General features: G+C 44.0%; 1 protein-coding gene across 1 annotated transcript; it reads right to left on the bottom strand.

Annotated features, from left to right (window-relative positions):
- Positions 1 to 4,853: 4,853 nt before the first annotated feature.
- Positions 4,854 to 9,788, bottom strand: XB5899916.L (provisional ortholog of transmembrane 4 L six family member 5 L homeolog). Its single transcript, XM_018253752.2, has 5 exons — positions 9,562 to 9,788; positions 9,265 to 9,333; positions 8,132 to 8,295; positions 6,201 to 6,391; positions 4,854 to 5,321 (listed from the first exon to the last, which is right to left on the bottom strand). The coding sequence occupies exons 1-4, from the start codon at positions 9,742 to 9,744 to the stop codon at positions 6,202 to 6,204; spliced, it is 606 nt and encodes a 201-aa protein (XP_018109241.1). The 5' UTR covers positions 9,745 to 9,788; the 3' UTR covers positions 4,854 to 5,321; position 6,201.
- Between the last annotated feature and the right edge of the window lie 11,321 nt (positions 9,789 to 21,109).

The following is a 21,109-nucleotide window of genomic DNA, read 5'->3' as shown; positions in this document are numbered from 1 at the left end:
ATCCCTGGAATTGGTTACTATTCGAGCCATTAGGGGGCAGTATCCATTCATAAATGGCCAAGGCTCAGTTTCGGCTGTAGGGGACAGTTAAAATAATGGATAGAGATATTTGCATAGAATATTCACAAGAGCACCATGGCAATGTCAGAGCGACTGGTTTCTCCATTAACGTGGGCTCTGAGTCACTCCCGCTTCGTCTCTCAGTAACGACACTTAATTTGTAACTTGGCCTTATGGGTGAGGGAGCTTTCAGAGTCAATTTCACGCATCTATTGTCAAACCAAATCCTACTTTTGTATTTTATTTGTGCAGTTTAAAGGGACATTGCTTCCCTTAGGTGAAATGCATGGCTAATGCAGCCTTAACTGTAGCCGTCCTATTGTTCTTCCTGCCCAAAATCCTCCAAGGTGGAACCATACCTGTGCCAGAATGTAGAATAAAGGAGAAAGGGATCATTTGGTGGCTACAAATTATGTACACAGGGAAATATATATTAGCTAACTTCCCATGAATCCCTTATTTCCACCATAGGCCTAAATAATACCTGTCTACATCAAGTTGTTGTGAATAGAGGCCCTGCAGGTCAGGTTCTTTGCTGGGTCTAGGAGGCCAAATAGTATTCCCAACTCTTCATATCTTGGATTGAAGCTTCCACATACTGAAGACTCCACACACTGAAAACTGGTGTGTACCGAGGAGGAGGTGTTAGTGTAAGAGGAGCCAGGGTGTTTGAGGGTGGGGAAGGTATAAGAGGATTTAATAGAAGTGAATGGGTCATATAGATTGCATGGTTTTCAGTTTTAGCTTGCACTAAGCCATAGCTGACTACTGAGTTCTGGCTGGGTTTGAGTTACTGTTGGGTAATATTTTATTGTCCCCTTAAACAGTAGAGAGAGGCCAGATGAGGAAGCATTATTATAATAGGAGCAGCAGGAGGAGCTAGTGTATGATAGCTTAGAGGAGGAGAGGGTGGAAGAGGAACAAGTGGATGATTACATAGAGGAGGAGTTAGTGGAAGAGGAGCTTGAGGAAGAGCTGGAGTATGATAACTTAGAGGAGGCGTTAGTGGAAGTGGAGCTTGAGGTAGAGCTGGAGTACGATAACTTAGAGGAGGCAATAGTGGAAGAGGAGCTTGAGGCAGAGCTAAAGTTCCATAACTTAGAGGAGGAGTTAGTGGAAGGGGAGCTTGAGGCAGAGCTTAAGTACCATAACTTAGAGGAGGTGAGGAGCTTGAGGCAGAGTTAAAGTACCATAACTTAGATGAGGAGTTAGTGGAAGAAGAGCTTGAGGTAGAGCTGGAGTACTATAACTTAGAGGAGGAGTTAATGGAAGAGGAGCTGAAGGAGGAGGTAGTGTATAATAATGTTGGGACCCATAGGGTTGAATCCGCTACTGGTTTGGGAATTTCCCTAGTAGCTGCCTCTATTAGCTAAGGAAGTCCTGTTTAAGGGATTCTGTCATGATGTTTGTGGTTTACTTTTTATTTCTAAATTACACTTACACTACATTGCAAATAATTCACTCTGCCATTTAAACCAACAATTGTAATATTGGTTTGGAGACGACCATCTCAGTGCTTTGTGCCTGATTCTGAGCTTTGAAAAGGAGCCAACACTTCATAATGGAACTGCTTATAGACAGCTATTGTTTCTTCCCTTCCCATTGTAGTATACCATGACCCAAGGGGTGCTCCCTATCCCCAATTTGTGGTGGACATAAGAATAGCAACCAAGTAGGAAAAAGCAATGCAAACATATCCCTTAGCAGGGGTGTCAGAGTGACTGAAGTTTATAAGAGTACAAGTCACATGGTTTGGGGGCACCTGGGAAATGCACATCATGTCTAGCCCCATGCCAAATTTCAAAATTAAATATAAAAAATCTGTTTGTTGTTTTAAAAAAACAGATTTCAGTGCAGAATTCTGCTGAGGCTGAACTATTAACTGATGCATTAAAATAAAAAAAACATGTTTGTTGGAGGGACTTCCAGATTTAAAGGGGAACTTAACCCATATGTTTTACTCACCACACGAGACTTGATGTAAAAATGAAATAGAAGATTTTTATTCGGAATAGGAACACCAGGACACTCAACAGACACTCCAGCACACACTTGTTCAAAGACACTTCCACTTCAATTTTCTTCAAGGAATCACTGCAGAGTAAGCACACCTGCCATAGGATCCTGGATCACACCTAACCGACTAGTGGTCCGATATATGCTCCACCCGTATCCCCCCACTCTCCAATAGTGGCCCAATACCTCTTGGGTGATATCCCTCCACTCTTCCAGGTTAGGACCCTTTTTCCATTCAATTCCTGTCCAGAGACTCAGGTGTTCTTTCCTACCTTGTCCTAAACTATCACTGATTCCCTTACTTACGGAGTGCCCGTAGGAAACTAATTCCACTTCCTCCTTGATGGGGCCACAGCTGCCCTTACTAACTATCCTTGCTATCTCGTGCACCTAGTGCTCGCTTTACTTAAAATCTTTCATATTCTAGCTTTTCCTATCTATTAATGCTGTCTTCACTCACTGATCAGCTGATGTCCTTCTGTCACGCCCTCCAATCAAGACTGCTCACCTTGGGCAGGGCACCTTCTTTTTATAGCCCTTGTGTGCTCTATAGTGGCCTCTAGTGTCTGGGGAAGAAATTACAACTAAACTAAGAACTAAACCTCTACTGCCATCTAGTGGCGATTTACACAAATTACACTCAACACTTTTACAAACACACAACATTTTACAATCAAACACATTTTTGTCACATATCACACTTACATCTGGTTCACCCCCTTACATGTTTTCCAACAGTATCCCTTTAACTGTAACCTACCCGCTGGGTGGGATAGTTGGTCTCTATTTGCTCAGGAGGGTAGCCAAATAAATAGGAGCACATTTTCTTCTTTGGCCTCCACCTAATGATTAGGGTGAGTGCTGCTGGGGAGTCTGGGACAACAAAGCCCCAGTAAAGAAGAATACTTTAAAAAAACATCTGTTTTGTGTAAGTCGGGGAACAGAGCCCCCCCCCCCATTAATTAGGCAATTTGTGACATAATAGCACCTGTACTAATGTAAGCTACACAGACTTAGCTATAAATAACAGCACTGAGCTCCATTGTAGGACTTATAGCCTGGAGGCATCTCTTATAGACAATGAAGGGACAACAGAACTATATTCTCACTAGGTCAGTGTTTAACCTACTCACTCCTTCTCCACAATGGTGTCAGTGTATTCTGCTCTGCCTATGAACGTCATTATCTACATCTATCTCAAATGTTACCTTGTACTTCATGAGTACTTCCCCTGTGTTACCCAATATACATCTGTTTAAAAACCTCTGATGTCCTACTATGCTGATTGATTGAAGTGAGTGAGAGGTGTAGTTTTGCAAGACAACTTCCTTCCTTCGCACAACATTGGGAGGGTGCCGCTGAGAGACAAGGTTATGGTGTAAGTGGTTACTATCTGAGGAGAAGCCAAAGAGTTAGTTTATGTAACTAAGTGGTAAATGGGAGATACCAACCCTGGGATGTTTGGTGCAGAGGGGAAAAGTGGTCATTTAGCTTGAATGCCAGTTAGAGGTAAGATCTGGGGACAGTTCTTTCTTAGATATACCTGAAACCCTACCTGAAGGTCAAGAAGGATTTAGGGTAAAAATATGTGCCCTGGGTACCCCTGGAACTATAGCAGGGTGACACCCCAATGTTTCTATATATCTGTAACCTTGTTATGAGCTAAGGGGGCCCAGTCTGAAGGTCAGTTAGGGGGAGATTTGGGGTGAGTGCTTATTTGTACCCTGGGTACCCCTGGAACTATAGCAGGGTGACTGTTACCCCAATGTTTCTATATATCTGTAACCTTGTTATGAGCTAAGGGGGCCTAGTCTGAAGGTCAGTTAGGGGGAGATTTGGGGTGAGTGTTTATTTGTACCCTGGGTACCCCTGGAACTATAGCAGGGTGACACCCCAATGTTTCTATATATCTGTAACCTTGTTATGAGCTAAGGGGGGTCCAGCCTGAAGGCCAGTTAGGGGGAGATTTGGGGTGAGTGTTTATTTGTACCCTGGGTACCCCTGGAACTATAGCAGGGTGACTGTTACCCCAATGTTTCTATATATCTGTAACCTTGTTATGAGCTAAGGGGGCCTAGTCTGAAGGTCAGTTAGGGGGAGATTTGGGGTGAGTGCTTATTTGTGCCCTGGGTACCCCTGGAACGATAGCAGGGTGACTGTTACCCCAATGTTTCTATATATCTGTAACCTTGTTATGAGCTAAGGGGGTCCAGTCTGAAGGTCAGTTAGGGGGAGATTTGGGGTGAGTGCTTATTTGTACCCTGGGTACCCCTGGAACTATAGCAGGGTGACACCCCCAATGTTTTCTATATATCTGTAACTTTGTTGGTGAGCTAAGGGGGCCCAGTCTGAAGGCCAGTTAGGGGGAGATTTGGGGTGAGTGTTTATTTGTGCCCTGGGTACCCCTGGAACTATAGCAGGGTGACACCCCAATGTTTCTATATATCTGTAACCTTGTTATGAGCTAAGGGGGCCCAGCCTGAAGGTCAGTTAGGGGGAGATTTGGGGTGAGTGCTTATTTGTGCCCTGGGTACCCCTGGAACTATAGCAGGGTGACTGTTACCCCAATGTTTCTATATATCTGTAACCTTGTTATGAGCTAAGGGGGCCCAGTCTGAAGGCCAGTTAGGGGAGATTTGGGGTGAGTGTTTATTTGTGCCCTGGGTACCCCTGGAACTATAGCAGGGTGACTGTTACTCAATATTTCTTAGTGCAAGTGAAATACCGGGAATCCTATGAGGAAACAAGAACAAACGAATGACACTTTCACAAGAACATGGTTTGTATTTGGTTTATTGATAAACAAATATTTACATTAATTATAAATACAAATGATATGTACACCAGTGCAAAGCTCCCAGAATCCCTCACATGGGAGACGTATGGAGTGGCTTCATCTGGGGTGGACACCCTTTCATTTTGCCTTTGTACATCTAACCAGGGCCTCCATGAGAAACTTTTTGGACCCATAGAAGTAATTTATATAGGGCCCCCATGAAAACAATATTTTTGGCCAGGACACTTACGTGTGCTGATTATATGATCAACAAGTGGATTTTCTCCCCATCTATGCACAAGTACAAGTATGAAGTCAATGCTCAGATCCCTGGAAATGCCAGACCAATTAGTGGGCTAGACCATGAAGGTAGGGGAGACTCTCAAAGGAACCAGCCTCTGGAGGAGACAACTGTGGACGCAGCAGGAAATCAGGGAAGTCTATGTCATAGGGTGTGAGGAATGACAGTCTGAAGAGAAAAATACATTAAACAATATGAGCATAATCCCATATTTATAACTGAACAATATTCATAAAACATGATTCATGAGAAAGTGAACTTTGCTTGGAATCACCGGGGGGCTGTAGCATGGGATATGGGTGTGGCCATCATGTTTATACAGCACTTCTTGCAGGTAGTGCCTACGCTGGAATCAAACTCATGACTCCTGCAAAGCTGCTCACTGAACCATGCTGTGGTCTCTGTGTGTATATACAGTAGAAGGGGGTATCCCATGTGGGTGGAGTCTGTGTGTATATACAGTAGAAGGGGGTATCCCATGTGGGTGGAGTCTGTGTGTATATACAGTAGAAGGGGGTATTCCCTGTGGGTGGAGTCTGTGTGTATATACAGTAGAAGGGGGTATTCCCTGTGGGTGGAGTCTGTGTGTATATACAGTAGAAGGGGGTATTCCTGTGGGTGGAGTCTGTGTGTATATACAGTAGAAGGGGGTATTCCCTGTGGGTGGAGTCTGTGTGTATATACAGTAGAAGGGGTATTCCCTGTGGGTGGAGTCTGTGTGTATATACAGTAGAAGGGGGTATTCCCTGTGGGTGGAGTCTGTGTGTATATACAGTAGAAGGGGGTATTCCCTGTGGGTGGAGTCTGTGTGTATATACAGTAGAAGGGGGTATTCCCTGTGGGTGGAGTCTGTGTGTATATACAGTAGAAGGGGGTATCCCATGTGGGTGGAGTCTGTGTGTATATACAGTAGAAGGGGGTATTCCCTGTGGGTGGAGTCTGTGTGTATATACAGTAGAAGGGGGTATCCCATGTGGGTGGAGTCTGTGTGTATATATACAGTAGAAGGGGGTATCCCGTGTGAGTGTACATATATTTAATACTCACCTCAGTTCTTTTTCTGACAGGTGCCACACATGCAGCCGGCGAGGCCATTTATGACTTGTACAACACACAGAATGATTTCTATGGCGCTGGCAGCCAGGACACAGGAAAAGAGAGTAATGTTGTATGCCGCCGCATTCTCTGGGATCAAACAAACTTCCCATAGTTTCTTATTGAAGAGGTAACTCTCATTACTGCAAGAGAGGCATAAAACACACACGGTAAGGCTTTGATTACAGGGATTAGTGGTGGTTACAGGAAGTGAGGGATAGGTTGTGATTACAGGAAGTGAGGGATAGGTTGTGATTACAGGAAGTGAGGGATAGGTTGTGATTACAGGAAGTGAGGGATAGGTTGTGATTACAGGAAGTGAGGGATAGGTTGAGATTACAGGAAGTGAGGGATAGGTTGTGATTACAGGAAGTGAGGGATAGGTTGTGATTACAGGAAGTGAGGGATAGGTTGTGATTACAGGAAGTGAGGGATAGGTTGTGATTACAGGAAGTGAGGGATAGGTTGTGATTACAGGAAGTGAGGGATAGGTTGAGATTACAGGGAGTGAGGGATAGGTTGTGATTACAGGAAGTGAGGGATAGGTTGAGATTACAGGAAGTGAGGGATAGGTTGTGATTACAGGAAGCGAGGGATAGGTTCAGATTACAGGGAGTCAGGGATAGGTTGAGATTACAGGGAGCGAGGGATAGGTTGAGATTACAGAAAACGAAGGATAGGTTGAGATTACAGGAAGTGAGGGATAGGTTGTGATTACAGGAAGTGAGGGATAGGTTGTGATTACAGGAAGTGAGGGATAGGTTGAGATTACAGGAAGTGAGGGATAGGTTGTGATTACAGGAAGTGAGGGATAGGTTGTGATTACAGGAAGTGAGGGATAGGTTGTGATTACAGGAAGTGAGGGATAGGTTGTGATTACAGGAAGTGAGGGATAGGTTGAGATTACAGGAAGTGAGGGATAGGTTGTGATTACAGGAAGTGAGGGATAGGTTGTGATTACAGGAAGTGAGGGATAGGTTGTGATTACAGGAAGTGAGGGATAGGTTGTGATTACAGGAAGTGAGGGATAGGTTGTGATTACAGGAAGTGAGGGATAGGTTGAGATTACAGGGAGTGAGGGATAGGTTGTGATTACAGGAAGTGAGGGATAGGTTGAGATTACAGGAAGTGAGGGATAGGTTGTGATTACAGGAAGCGAGGGATAGGTTCAGATTACAGGGAGTCAGGGATAGGTTGAGATTACAGGGAGCGAGGGATAGGTTGAGATTACAGAAAACGAAGGATAGGTTGAGATTACAGGAAGTGAGGGATAGGTTGTGATTACGGGAAGTGAGGGATAGGTTGAGATTACAGGAAGTGAGGGATAAATTGAGATTACAGGGAGTGAGGGATAGGTTGAGATTACAGGGAGTGAGGGATAAATTGAGATTACAGGGAGTGAGGGATAGGTTGAGATTACAGGGAGTGAGGGATAAATTGAGATTACAGGGAGTGAGGGATAGGTTGAGATTACAGGGAGTGAGGGATAGGTTGAGATTACAGGGAGTGAGGGATAGGTTGAGATTACAGGGAGTGAGGGATAGGTTGAGATTACAGGGAGTGAGGGATAGGTTGAGATTACAGGGAGTGAGGGATAGGTTGAGATTACAGGGAGTGAGGATAGGTTGAGATTACAGGGAGTGAGGGATAGGTTGAGATTACAGGGAGTGAGGGATAGGTTGAGATTACAGGGAGTGAGGGATAGGTTGAGATTACAGGGAGTGAGGGATAGGTTGAGATTACAGGGAGTGAGGGATAGGTTGAGATTACAGGGAGCGAGGGATAGGTTGAGATTACAGGGAGTGAGGGATAGGTTACTTATATGTGGGGAGCCCCTGCAAGCAATGTGCAATGGTTAGTAAAGCATTTGAGGGATCAATTACTTGAAGTTATGAATGTCGTCTTTGAAGGGCTGGCCCCAAATCAATTCATTATAAGAATCCTTAAATTGACAGACAGGCCCATACACCATTCCAATGGCAGACACAGCCAGGGCATATACTGCTCCAGCCAACCCAATAGCGGCAAAGATGATGGACAGAAACATCTGAGGGAGACAAAGGGTTAAACAGCTTAGACCTGATACAGTTTTACACAGCTCAGACCAGGATATTCTATTCAGTAGGAGATCTGCTTTTTTTATCATCTACCCCAGAAATCTGTAGTCACAGGGCTTCAACTCGCAGCCACCCCAGCCAGTTTTCAGATTGGAATTTCAACAGAATCATTATGTCTGTATTTTATATAGTGAACTTACTGCACCAGCCTAGAGATCCAGCAGCCCTATAACAATAATGATCCAGGACTTCACAGTTGTTCTCACCAGCTCCCCATCTTGCATCTTGTCAGGCCTTCTTTTGTGTGTCAGTGGCTCTGCACATGCTCAGTGGGCTCTGGACTGCTGCTGAGAAGCTGAAAGCTAGGGGTTGTGGGGAATTATCAGCAATAGCAATAGCAGAGCTGATACTACAGGCCTGATTATTGATCAATTCTGATGCAGACTGAACTGATTTCTATGCTGCCATTTAATGTAAATCTGTATTAATTACCAATCAGCCTTATATTGTGACATTTCTATTTTATGTGTACTGTATATTGTGAGTGGGTCCCTAAGCTCAGTAAGTGACAGCAGCACAGAGCATGTGCAGTGAATCAGCAGAAAAGAAGATGGGGAGCTACTGGGGCATCTTTGGAGACACAGATCTTTACTGCTAAAGGGCTGTGGTTGCCTTGGGCTGGTACAGAAGCACAAAACACAAGGTGTTGAGTTTTAGTTTGTCTTTAAGGGGAATTAACTGCTTGATATCACATATATAGTTTGTGTAGAACATGCAGTAGTCTCAGATGTGTGACCATAAAAGACCTATGTGACTGGAGTTGTGCAGTGGCTTGGGAATAAAATATATATAGCAATATAGTAGCCGAGGTTGATAAAAGACACTCCCACAAGACTACTGTGTTGCTTCCAGCTGATCCAAAGAACCGTCTATGTATTTATAAAGCAGAGGTCCCTCACCCCACAGCGATTGTTGCAGCAGTTTTCCTTTTTTCCCGTGAACAGAATGTGAATGGCAGGAATCAGGACCTACGGGGAGAGAGAGATGGGATTAATCATTAGAAAATGATTCTTTGTGGCACCCACACAGGTCATACATCCCAACGGTTGGCCATAGTCTACTTCATATGAAATGCTAATTGTAAGCTAAACTTCCCCTTTACTGAGGGTAATGTCAAGTCTTCAAAGAGACATTCCAGGCATTGGTAGGAAGATGTAATGGTTCCAAAACCAAGACAATAATTGGTTTGAACTTACCAGGAAGCCCCCTCCAATGATCCCCCCAAGGTAGAGAACCTCAGGGGTCATCTGGGTGGACGCATTTTGGATAGGTTCCACACTGAGTCCAGGGAAGAGGAGGAAGAGGTTGGCGATGATGCAGATGATGGAGAAGGGAAAAAGGGAGATCCCAACGCACTTGGAACACTTGCCGGTACACATGTTGGAAGAAGGAGATACAGCACGGAATGGTTCCAGACCTGTGTCTCCTGGGATTTATATCCAGGCCTATCCCTACAGATAAGATAAGTGGCAGTCATGGGATGCTGGAGTTTGGACTTTCTGTAGATACAGAGAGATAGGGAGGATGACGTTTATTCCAATTCACATGACTCTGTGCCAAACTCAGCTAAACTGAACCAGGCACAGCTCCCTATTCATCCCCAGCCTGACACAATGGCATAGATCAGTGTAGTGTCACACAGACACACAATCATTCCATGGAACATCTATTGTTACCCACAATCCCAAAATATGCTTTGTAGTCTTATCTATATTTTGCCTGCCCCTGATGCAGAGGCCAATCCTGCCCCTGTTGTTAGTGTTTTGCTTTGAACACAACAACATAACTGAAAAACTGAAATCAACAACTGAAAGGTCACACCATGAAATAGAGAAGGATATTCTGGATACCAGCACCACAACCCCCTCAGATCATATGAGGGGAACACATGTGGGCACAACAGGGGCACAGTTCACTAATCCATAGCACCCAATAGGAATTTTCACTTTCATTAGATGACCATCTCCGTAAGTAAAGATTGTCTTTTTAGGTATTTACAAAGAGCCATCAAATGATATACCTATGGCTCCTTGGCTGCTAATTGGCTTATACTACAGATTGACTTACCAATATGTTGACACATACTAGTGTAGGACAATGGTCCCCAAAATGTGGGGTTGCCCTTTTGGGGAGGGGGGCCTAGAACAGTGTCTAGGAGGACTTTAAGGCCTGAAGGCCAGTTAAGGTGAAATTTGGGGAGAATGCCCAATTACTCTCCTCAATATCCCTCAAACCCAGTTTAAAGGCCAGTTAGGGTAAGATTTGGAGAGAATGCCCATGTGTTTTCCTAGATATCCCCAAAACCCAGCTTGAAGGCCAGTTAGGGTAAGATTGGGGAGAATGCTTATTGCTCTCATAGATATCCCTAACCCCAACTTGAAGGCCAGTTAGGGTGAGATTCGGGGAGAATGCCTATTTGCTCTCATAGATATCCCTAAACCCCAGATTGAAGGCTAGTTAGGATGAGATTTGGGGAGAATGCCTATTTGCTCTCCTAGATATTTCTAAAATCCAGCTTGAAGGCCAGTCAGGGAGAGATTTAGAGAGAATTAATATTTACTCCCCTAGATATTCCTTAAACCCAACTTGAAGGCCAGTTAGATGGAGATTTGGGGAAAATGCCTATTTGCTCTCTTAGATATCCCCTTAATCCCAGTTTAAAGGCCAGTTAGGGTGAGATGTGTGGGAGAACGCCTATTTGCTCTCTTAGATACCCCTGAAACCAAGCTTGAAGGCCAGTTAGGGTGAGATTTAGGGAGAATGCATATTTGCTCTCCGAGATATCCATAAAATCCAGCTTGAAGGCCACTTAGGGTGAGATTTGTGAAGAATGCCTATTTGCTCTCTTAGATATCCCTAAAACTCAGTTTGAAGGTCAGTTAGGGTAAGATTTGGGGATAATGCCTATTTGCTCTCCTAGATATACCTAAAATCCAGCTTGAATGCCAGTTAGGGTGAGATTTGGAAAGAATGAATGTTTGATCCCTGGGATATCCCTAAAACCCAGCTTGAAGGCTAGTTACAGTTAGATTTGGAGAGAATGCCTATTTGCTCTCTTAGATATCCCCTAAATCCCAGTTTGTAGGCCAGGTAGATGGAGATTTGGGGAGAATGTCTATTTGCTCTCCTAGATATCCCGAAAACACAGCTTGAAGGCCAGTTAGGATGAGATTCGGGGAGAATGAATATTTGCTTTCCTAGATATCCCTAAAACCCAACTTGAAGGCCAGTTAGGATGAGATTTGGTGAGAATGTCTATTTGCTCTCCTAGATATCCCTAAAACCCATCTTGAAGATCAGTAAGAGTGAGATTTGTGGAGAATGCCTAATTGCTCTCCTAGATATTTTTTAAAATCCAGCTTGAAGGCCAGTCAGGGAGAGATTTGGAGAGAATTAATATTAACTCCCCTATATTTCCCTAAACCTCATCTTGAAGGCCAGCTAGGGTGAGATTTGGGGAGAATACCTATACTGTATGCTCTCCTAGATATTCCTTAAACCCAACTTGAAGGCCAGTTAGATGGAGATTTGGGGAGAATGCCTATTTGCTCTATTAGATATCCTTAAAACCCAGCTTGAAGGCCAATTAGATTGAGATTTGAGGAGAATGCATATTTGCTCTCCTAGATATCCCTAAACCCCAACTTGAAGGCCAGTAACGATGAAATTTGGGGAGAATGCCTATTTGCTTTCCTAGATATCCCTAAACCCCAACTTGAAGGCCAGCTACGATGAAATTTGGGGAGAATGCCTATTTGCTTTCCCAGATATCCCTACAACCCAGCTTGAAGACCAGTTAGGGTGAGATTTGGCGAGAATGCCTATTTGCTTTCCTAAATATTTCTAAAACCCAGCTTGAAGGCCATTTAGGGTGAGATTTGGAGAGAAGGAATATTTACTCCCCTAGATATCCCTTAAACTCAGCTTGAAGGCCATTTAGGGTGAGATTTGGGGAAAATGCTTATATGCTCTCCTAGATATCCCTTAAAGCCAGCTTGAAGGCCAGTTAGGGTGAGATTTGGGGAGAATGAATATTTGCTTTCCTAGATATCCCTAAAACCCAGCTTGAAGGCCAGGTAGATGGAGATTTGGGGAGATGCCTATTTGCTCTCCTAGATATCCCTTAAAGCCAGCTTGAAGGCCAGTTAGGGTGAGATTTGGGGAGAATGAATATTTGCTTTCCTAGATATCCCTAAAACCCAGCTTGAAGGCCAGGTAGATGGAGATTTGAGGAGATGCCTATTTGCTCTCCTAGATAACCCTAAAACACAGCTTGAAGGCCAGTTAGGGTGGGATTTTGGGAGAATGAATATTTGCTTTCCTAGATATCCCTAAAACCCAGCTTGAAGGCCAGGTAGATGGAGATTTGGGGAGATGCCTATTTGCTGTCCTAGATATCCCTAAAACACAGCTTGAAGGCCAGTTAGGGTGGGATTTGGGTAGTATAAATATTTGCTTTCCTAGATATGCCTTAAACCCAGCTTGAAGGCCAGTTAGGGCAAGATTCAGGAAGAATGGTTATTTGCTCTCTTAGATATCCCTAACACTCTTCTTGAAGGTCAGTTAGATTGAGATTTGAGGAGAATGTCTGTATGCTTTCATACATACCCCTGAAAGCCCAGCTTGGAGGTCAGATAGGGGTAAGATTCTGGGAGGAAACTTATTGGCTGGCTTAGATATTCTTGTAACTATGGTTGAATGGCTGATACACCATAATGTCATCTGGCCTGGTCAGCAGTGGAGTATGACTTGTTTAGCCAGGGGATGCAAACTGGATGCCTGGAAGATGCTGGGAGCACCAGGTGACATCTGGGAAAGAAGGAGGACATTAGAAACACCTGCATTTGGCTCCCACAGATAGGTAGGCTATATAGCACATATACAGCACACTTCTGAGACCGTCCAGTGAGATGGGAGGTACCCCTGTAGGAGGCTTGGAGTTCCATCTCCACATAGTCAGACCGACCCTCTGACTAGTAAGTTTCCACTGCCCAGGAGGTGACCAACACAACCCAGGAACTGAACTGTAACGTTAAACCCTACTTGGAATCATTTGTGGGTACCATCACTAAAAGAGACTCCGAGAGTTGTAGCCATGGGGCACCAAGTTTCCCAGTGTCTCCCACCATTACCCAGTATGGCTGTACTAAGGACCCTGCGTATGCTGATGTATAACTGTAGTGCCAGGAAAGGGTTACACTGGCATCTCTACATTATAATCAATAAGGCATAACAATGACATAAGCATACGGAGAAATAGCGGGGGCGGCTGTGTGACTGCATTCAGCCATTAATGATCTTCGACAGGTCCAGACAATATTAACTCATGCCAGTCCTGGGCCTCTTCGTCTGAATCCATTGGGTTCGGGCCGAGCCGCATTCCGACCCCTTATGTCATGTGACCTCAAACACAATGCGACAAATGTTGTCATTTTTGCCCAAATCTGAGCAAAGGTGCCAAGTGCACATCTTACACACGCTGTTCCTTTAATAAATACAAATACTATTGCTGGCGGGGCCCTCTTTCCATGTTTGCTGAGAGATAACCTGTTTATATAAACGTTCCAGCCACAAATACCGAGTCTGTAGTATGTTTAACCTCCCTGGTTATGATAGCGGACAGATTGAGCCTGAGGACAAGGGTGCCGCTGCCACCTCATATTTTCCAGTGAACTGGCAGTTGATAACCGCCAGTTAGGTACATTTTCCCTTTAAAGAGGTTGAGTCATTAATAAATCTACTCCCTGGTTGCTCTGCTGGATTGAATTTGGGGACCCCAAGCCATAGCCCAAATGTTCCTATAATACCACTATTTATGGGGGGCAAACTCTGTTGAAATAGCGCCTATTTGCCTTGAGTACACAGGTACCTGTTACGGATTATCTAAACAGGAAGACGGAGCTGTATTTCTCTCTGCAGATAAGGAGGCTCAATTGCTAAATAAAAGCTGATAAAATATGGGGAGTAGGACAAGTGTCAGGGCAGCAGCCAATCAGAATGTTCAATGATTTCATCCTCGGACATTTGAACCTTCTCCCCCCCCCCCCCAGGTCGGTGCTGCATCATCATATCTGCTTCATAATAAAATATCCTTGTCTATATTCAGCACTTTGAGGAAGAGTTGAGCCCATGCAAATGCCACGCAAATAACTGGCGTCAGTACAAGCGCCTTAATAACTGCACCAAACTGTCAGATTGATACACTTTTTTTTTAAAACAGCCCCAGAATTAATACCTGCCTTGAAATGTTACTACTTCAGCTTCCTCTGAATGTTGCACCTACACTTACAACTTTGTGATCACTGCCCCGGGAACATTAGTGTGATGGGGAGAGCGGGTGCAGCACCTAAAACTGACACCCTATTGGCTGCTTTTGGCTTTTAGTGGGAGGCTGTGATGTCAACATAGGTAATTTAACTAATCCTTTGGGCAAGTGTTACAATTGCTTAGAGGGTGGGTGATGGGACACCTAGTTGCCTCCTCCCCTTCCCAGAAACTAATATCCCACTGTTACTATAGACACCATCTCTCCCTACTATACCTGCTATCCCACAGTCACACTCCCTTCCCAGAGACTATTATCCACTGTTACTATAGACACCATCTCTCCCTACTATACCTGCTATCCCACAGTCACACTCCCTTCCCAGAGACTATTATCCCACTGTTACTATAGGCACCATCTCTCCCTACTATACCTGCTATCCCACAGTCACACTCCCTTCCCAGAGACTATTATCCCACTGTTACTATAGGCACCATCTCTCCCTACTATACCTGCTATCCCACAGTCACACTCCCTTCCCAGAGACTATTATCCACTGTTACTATAGACCACCATCTCTCCCTACTATACCTGCTATCCCACAGTCACACTCCCTTCCCAGAGACTATTATCCACTGTTACTATAGGCACCATCTCTCCCTACTATACCTGTTATCCCACAGTCACACTCCCTTCCCAGAGACTATTATCCCACTGTTACTATAGGCACCATCTCTCCCTACTATACCTGCTATCCCACAGTCACACTCCCTTCCCAGAGACTATTATCCCACTGTTACTATAGACACCATCTCTCCCTACTATACCTGCTATCCCACAGTCACACTCCCTTCCCAGAGACTATTATCCACTGTTACTATAGACACCATCTCTCCCTACTATACCTGCTATCCCACAGTCACACTCCCTTCCCAGAGACTACTATCCCACTGTTACTATAGGCACCATCTCTCCCTACTATACCTGCTATCCCACAGTCACACTCCCTTCCCAGAGACTATTATCCACTGTTACTATAGACACCATCTCTCCCTACTATACCTGCTATCCCACAGTCACACTCCCTTCCCAGAGACTATTATCCCACTGTTACTATAGACACCATCTCTCCCTACTATACCTGCTATCCCACAGTCACACTCCCTTCCCAGAGACTATTATCCCACTGTTACTATAGACACCATCTCTCCCTACTATACCTGCTATCCCACAGTCACACTCCCTTCCCAGAGACTATTATCCACTGTTACTATAGGCACCATCTCTCCCTACTATACCTGCTATCCCACAGTCACACTCCCTTCCCAGAGACTATTATCCACTGTTACTATAGACACCATCTCTCCCTACTATACCTGCTATCCCACAGTCACACTCCCTTCCCAGAGACTATTATCCACTGTTACTATAGACACCATCTCCCTCTACTATACCTGTTATCCCACAGTCACACTCCCTTCCCAGAGACTATTATCCCACTGTTACTATAGGCAACATCTCTCCCTACTATACCTGCTATCCCACAGTCACACTCCCTTCCCAGAGACTATTATCCACTGTTACTAATGTCAGGTCGGGCACATCTGTAGGGTCAGTATAGCACTTGGACACCCTATAAAGACAGACCTGAACCTCATGAAAAGGAAGAGGACAACTGTTTTCTCACTGAATGTTTATGGAATAATATCTAATACAGATCAGCAGGATGACTTTATATGAGCGAGAAAAGATAAAGATTTATCACTAGTTCCGTGCAAAGAAGTCACGTCACTAACACAGTTCTGGGCCTTTTGCCTCTTAATAATCACACAACATTCTTTCCTATCGTCGTCAAAGTCTCATCTATTGATCTGCCGCACAATTAAACTGTTATCATCAGAGCACAATATACAATATCAGCCCAATGCTTTTGCAAATTAGGGGCCGGGAGGGAAATCAAACAAGGAAGTCTAAATGTTTTCCCCTTCCCACCCCTAATTTGCATATGTAAATTAGGATTTGGCTTAGGTTCGGTATTTGGCTGAATCTTTCGTGAAGGATTTGGGGGTTCGGCTGAATCCAAAATAGTGGATTCAGTGCATTCCTAATAAAATATAAAAATATTGTTAATTTGTGGGAGAGTAAACTTCCTAGAGTTGTTTATATGGATCCTTTCCTAAATATAGTGGTTTGCAAACGGGTCTCCAGCCTAGAACAACACCTGAACAAACAAGAAATCAATAGGATTCAATTAATCAGGAAGGCCCTTCGGTTTCTAATTGTACCCTCACTGTACCAGCCTCCTTATCAGTAAACTTTATTCATAGTTGTTGTTCTCCTTTAAAGTAACTGTTAGTATGATATAGAGAGGGATATTCTGAGATCATTTGCCATTGGTTTTCATTTTTTATTATTTGTTATTTTTGAGTTATTTAGCTTTTTATTCAGCAGCTCTCCAGTTTGTAATTTCAGCAGTCTGGTTGCTAGGGAACAAATTACCCTAGCAACCATGCATTGATTTGAATAAGAGACTGGCATGTGAATAGGAGAGGGACTGAATAGAAAGACGAGTAATAAAAAGTATCAAAACCAATCAATGTGTAGCCTTACAGAGCATTTGATTTTTAGATGGGGTCGTGACCCCCATTTGAAAACTAAAAACAGGCAAATACTTTAAAAACTATTAAAAAGAAAAAATGAAGATAAAGTTGCTTAGAATTAGCTGTTCTACGACACACTAAAAGTTCATTTTAAGGTGAACCACCCCTTTAATGGGCGCCAACTATCCTCATCTCTTTCCCGCTAAAAGAGGTCTCCAGCCACTACACAAAGGTCCCTAGAGAGGTGCCAGGAGCGAGGTATCACTGCCCGTGTGACCAGGAGTAGCCACCACTTCCACCCTGTCTCCTCCAGGCAACGTGTAAGAGACTCCACCACAGAAGTTGTGAGCAACATAGTAACCTCCACGTCACAGATCATAGGACACCAGGATCTCTGTGTGAGAGAAAAGGTTCAAGGAAAACTTTACCCCGAAATGAATATTTAAGCAACAGACAGTTTATATCAAATTTAGTGACATATTAAACAATCTTTCCAAACTGGAATATATACTTAAGTAAATATTGCCCTTTTACATCTCTTGCCTTGAACCACCATTTCGTGATGGTCTGTGTGCTGCCTCAGAGATCACCTGACCAGAAATACTGCAGCTCTAACTGTAACAGGAAGAGATCACCTGACCAGAAATACTGCAGCTCTAACTGTAACAGGAAGAGATCACCTGACCAGAAATACTGCAGCTCTAACTGTAACAGGAAGAGATCACCTGACCAGAAATACTGCAGCTCTAACTGTAACAGGAAGAGATCACCTGACCAGAAATACTGCAGCTCTAACTGTAACAGGAAGAGATCCCCTGACCAGAAATACTGCAGCTCTAACTGTAACAGGAAGAGATCCCCTGACCAGAAATACTGCAGCTCTAACTGTAACAGGAAGAGATCACCTAACCAGAAATACTGCAGCTCTAACTGTAACCGGAAGAGATCAACTGACCAGAAATTCTGCAGCTCTAAAGGTGGCCATACATGGGCAGATAAAGCTGCCGATATCGGTCGTTTGGACCGATTTGACAGCTTATCTGCCCGTGTATGGGGGCTTCCGACGGGTCTTCCCGATCGATATCTGGACACGATATCGATCGGGAAGGTTGGATTTTTACCTGACCGACCCGTCGGAGCCGCTTGGCGCATCGTAATTCGATCGTTCGGCCATACGGCCGAACGCTCAAATTACCCTCGATATAGCCACGCAGTTTAGTGGCATATCGGGGAAAGATCCGCTCGTTTGGCGATGTCGCCAAAAGAGCAGATCTTTGCGTCTATGGCCACCTTAACTGTAACAGGAAGAGATCACCTGACCAGAAATACTGCAGCTCTAACTGTAACAGGAAGAGATCACCTGACCAGAAATGCTGCAGCTCTAACTGTAACAGGAAGAGATCACCTGACCAGAAATGCTGCAGCTCTAACTGTAACAGGAAGAGATCACCTGACCAGAAATGCTGCAGCTCTAACTGTAACAGGAAGAGATCACCTGACCAGAAATGCTGCAGCTCTAACTGTAACAGGAAGAGATCACCTGACCAGAAATACTGCAGCTCTAACGGTAACAGGAAGAAGTGTGGGAAAAAATACACAACTCTCGTCTGTTAATTGGTTCATGTGACCTAACATGTATGGTTTGTTTGTGTGCACCGTGAATCCTACGATCCCAGGGGGCGGCCCTTATTTTTTTTCTATTTATGATTACCCAGGGACACATACTACTAAAGAAGTATATTATTATGAAAATGATTTATTTACATGAAGCAGGATTTTACAGATGAAGTGTATTAGTCTATATCTTTTTATAGAGACCTACATTGTTCGTGGTGTATCGTTTTCCTTTAAGGTTCCCCACGTGGTCACATCACATGGGTGATGTCGGCAGGAGCTACACGAGACTCTGAAGAGACTGAAGAAGGGCATCATGGGACCACGGCCTTGCAGGGTCAAGCAGCACAGTCAGAGGTCCCTGTATAAGTGTGACAGATCCCCTCTCACATATTTGGAATATCCCTCCAGAAGAAAATGGACTGAGTGCGGTGAACCAGGAATATGACTTAATGCCAGAGGTGCAGTTTGGTACAGTAATAGGGGAAATACACAGAATCAGCAAAAATGATGATTTAACAAGCAAATTTACTATGCAGGGACCTTGTTTTACTAGCCTAAAGGGGTGCTGCACCTTTAAGTAAACTTTTAGTATGTTGTGGAATGGCTAATTTTAAGCAACTATTCAATTGGCCTTATTTTTTTATAGTATTTTTAATTATTTACCTTCTTCTTCTGACTCTTTCCAGCTTTCAAATGGGGGGGTCACCGACCCCATCTATAAAATGGTCTGTAAGGATACACATTTAGTGTTATTGCTACTTTTTATTACTCATCTGTCTACTCGTCTCCTATTCATATTCCAGTCTCTTATTCAAATCAATGCATGGTTGCTAGGGGGATTTGGACCCCAGCAACCAATGAAATTGAGGAGCTACTGAATAAAAAGTTAAATATCTCAAAAACCACAAATATCTATACTCTGCCTGTTGAGTAAGCCCAATCCTTTAATTACAGGTATGGGATCCAGGCTGGACTGGGATTCAAAATAGGCCCTGCCATTCCTACTACACAGAGGCCATAATAAGCCCCACCAGACACACGTGGAGATTCCAGGAGATTAGCCTGTCGACAAATCGCCTCTTTTTTTTGCGACTAATCTCCCTGAACTGCCTTCCGCCGGTTAGAATCGAAATTGCCGGCGGGATGGCACTCGGAGCACTTAGTTTTCCGAAGTCGTCTGAAGTCGCCTCACGAGGCGTTAGGGGAGTTAGTGCCTGAAGAAGAGCCGATTTGTCACTGGGCAACTAATATCCCCCTGTGTCTCTGCCCTAATAGTCATTTTCCATACCTCCCAACATTTCGGAAATAAAAAGAGGGACAAAAAAGTTGGCGCACATATCGCAACCATTTTTAGCCACGCCCATTTATGTGGCCACACCCCCTAATTCCCATGTTCATTTTACAAAATTTGGCAGGTGATGAAAGTTTGAACATATTTTGGTGTTTTTTTTCAGTTATTACAGTTTTGCTAATGAAGGTGAATTGCCCTTTAAGCCGTGAGTCTAACTTTTCCCAAGGACCTGTTATCTTATATTGTTACAATTACTTATTTGCTTATCTCGAAATTGTTACAAAAGTATCTTATCTGCAGCTGTGGCTGTTCTGGGCTCTCTGCCAAAAGCCAATTCAGTTAGAAACTTTGTTTCTTTTTCTGGCTGTTCCGTGCAGAGAAAATAGGGACTTTCCAGTACAAACGCGGGACAGTCCCTCTAAAAACAGGACAGTTGGGAGGTATGATATTTCTATGGCATTTTACAGCAGCCCCTCTAGCATTTGCCAGAACCTACAGATTGCCAGTCCAGGCCTGATGGATCTCTTATACAGAAATCAGTTATCCAGAAAGCTCTGAAATACAGCAATAACAATTCAGAAAGAAAAGTTTCTTATTTTTGATTGATTTGCTCTTTTTGTTGTTGTTTCTGTAATAAGAAATGAACCTCACTTGATCATTTATTGGCCAGGTTAGTGTTCAGGATTCACAAGGCTGAAAACCGACAGGTGGCAACCCTAGAACCCGGACACATTCATTTTTAAACCCTCCCCTCTAAAAGGTCCTACATAAAGCTCTTTAACTCACTTGCAAAGTACTAGTTGCAGTTGCCTGTGGGGAGGCCATGCTGCTAATCAGGTAACGCCCAATTGCGATTGGACGGCAAAGGCCACGCCCCGTGTAATCTGATTGGAACAGACTTGTAAAGTACATTGCCTCACCGCTTTTTCTATGCGCGTGCGCGTTGCCTATCCCTGCGTTCTCCCTGTGCG

Source organism: Xenopus laevis, chromosome 3L, assembly GCF_017654675.1.
Source record: "Xenopus laevis strain J_2021 chromosome 3L, Xenopus_laevis_v10.1, whole genome shotgun sequence".
NCBI lineage: Eukaryota > Metazoa > Chordata > Amphibia > Anura > Pipidae > Xenopus > Xenopus laevis.
The sequence above is the reverse complement of the archived record's forward strand: the minus strand, read 5'-3'. Positions and strand labels throughout refer to the sequence as shown.

Excerpts from the sequence above, each read along its gene's own strand:
- XB5899916.L (XM_018253752.2), bottom strand. The coding sequence starts at position 9,744 with ATGTGTACCGGCAAGTGTTCCAAGTGCGTTGGGATCTCCCTTTTTCCC. Across the intron at positions 9,334-9,561 it reads TCATTGGAGGGGGCTTCCTG|GTCCTGATTCCTGCCATTCA; the intron begins GTAAGTTCAAAC and ends CTCTCCCCGTAG. Across the intron at positions 8,296-9,264 it reads GCTGCAACAATCGCTGTGGG|ATGTTTCTGTCCATCATCTT; the intron begins GTGAGGGACCTC and ends TGTCTCCCTCAG.